The 1,804-nt window shown below is 50.6% G+C and overlaps 1 protein-coding gene across 1 annotated transcript in view; it reads left to right on the top strand.

Moving 5' to 3' along the window:
- Positions 1-1,539, top strand: part of MAB21L3 (mab-21 like 3) — a 17,280-nt gene extending 15,741 nt beyond the window's left edge. Inside the window, exon 6 of the mRNA XM_018575450.1 lies at positions 1,276-1,539. Coding sequence (XP_018430952.1) covers positions 1,276-1,533 — 258 coding nt within the window. The 3' untranslated portion in view covers positions 1,534-1,539. The remainder of the gene's footprint in view (positions 1-1,275) is intronic.
- The last annotated feature ends 265 nt before the right edge of the window (positions 1,540-1,804 follow it).

Below are 1,804 nucleotides of genomic sequence, written 5' to 3'. Positions count from 1 at the left end.
CCCCCCAAAAATGTAAAGTTACAAATAAAAAAGAATTACATTTTTTTCTAAAGTCCCCCCCATACATACACGCATGCAAACAGGCGTCGGGTGCGCATACGTGTGAAAACGACGATTTCGCCCATTGCGCCGCACATGTTACATATCGCCGCGAACGTCGGAATGAGAGCAATAATTGTAGGGCTATCAATCACTGATAACACTAAACTGATGAGCGGTAAAACCTTTTAAAGCGTCGCCTAGGGTCAATTTTGGGCATGGTAATTTTTTGCGATTTTGCGGGTGCGCGCAATTTTTAAGCTTGACATGTTTGGTGTCTATTTACCCGACGTGACCCCCCGACTTTTATATTTTACCAAAAATATGGGTGATAAATGGGTGTGGTTACTGGGGGTGTGACCACTAAAGGGTGTGGCCACTGAGGGGTGTGGTCACTGAGGGGCGCTGTAAAGCTTTCTCGCACAGGGCGCCTAAAGGCCTAAGGCCGGCCCTGGAGGAGACAGATTCTATGTAGGAGGAGGAGACACTATATAGTGGGAGGAGACACTCTATATAGTGGGATTAGACACTATGAAGTGGGAGGAGTCACCATACAATAGTAGGACTCTATATAGTGGGTGGAGACAGACTATGTAGTGGGAGGAGACACTCTATAGTGGGAGGAGACAGACTCTATGTAGAGGGAGGAGATAGGCTCTATGTAGAGGGAGGAGACACTATATAGTAGGAGTAGACACTATATAGTAGGAGGAGGCACTATATAGTAGGAGGAGACACTGTATGTAGTGGGAGGAGACACTATGTAGTGGGAGGAGACAGACTATGTAGTGGGAGGAGACAGACTCTGTGTAGTGGGAGGAGACACACTATATAGGGGGAGGAGACACTATATAGTAGGAGGAGACACTCTATGTAGTGCGAGTAGACAGACTCTATATAGTGGGCGGAGACACTCTATATAGTGGGAGGAGACACACTATATAGGGGAGGAGACACTATGTAGTGGGAGGAGACACTATGTAGTGGGAGGAGACACTGTGTAGTGGGAGGAGACACTATGTAGTAGGAGGAGACACTCTATATAGTGGGAGGAGACAGACTATGTAGTGGGAGGAGACAGACTCTGTGTAGTGGGAGGAGACACACTATATAGGGGAGGAGACACTATGTAGTGGGAGGAGACACTGTGTAGTGGGAGGAGACACTATGTAGTGGGCGGAGACACTCTATATAGTGGGCGGAGACAGACAACATCTCTCTCTTTGTTCTCGGCAGATGGTCCTCCTCTGGGAGTGTGAGCAGAACCCGTCCTCCAAGTCTTGGGTGGATTTCGGTTCCTGTTTCCTCCGTCTTGTCCGCAGACTCCTGAAATGTTCCAGACAACACTTCCTGCGCCATTACTTCGTCCGACGCGCCAACCTGCTGAAATATGCCGACGCCAACCAGCTGGACAACCTCGCTGACAAACTGTCCCACTTCCTGCAGAGTCCTTCCCTGAGCATTCACTTCACTGGCCCCTCCTCTACTTGTTAAAGACGGCCCCCGCGGAGCAACGAAGTGGAGGCCTCTACACGGTGAACTTGTGATGACACCCCTCTGAGGAAGGGAGGATACAGTGATACCCTTCCCCTCTCAACTCAGGACATGGAGCCCCCCCCAGGGCAGTATGAGGAGCAGCAGAGAGTCCATGGACTCCTCCAATCTACACCCCCGACTCATTCCAGCGGTCTCTCAGGGTCCTCGGTAGATGGTTTGTTCTTCCATTGCAGGGGGGGGGGGGGGGGCGTGGGGGGTTCAGGAACTT

This window comes from Nanorana parkeri, unplaced genomic scaffold (assembly GCF_000935625.1).
Source record: "Nanorana parkeri isolate BGI_ZX_2015 unplaced genomic scaffold, ASM93562v1 scaffold3949, whole genome shotgun sequence".
Classification (NCBI taxonomy): domain Eukaryota; kingdom Metazoa; phylum Chordata; class Amphibia; order Anura; family Dicroglossidae; genus Nanorana; species Nanorana parkeri.
The sequence above is the reverse complement of the archived record's forward strand: the minus strand, read 5'-3'. Positions and strand labels throughout refer to the sequence as shown.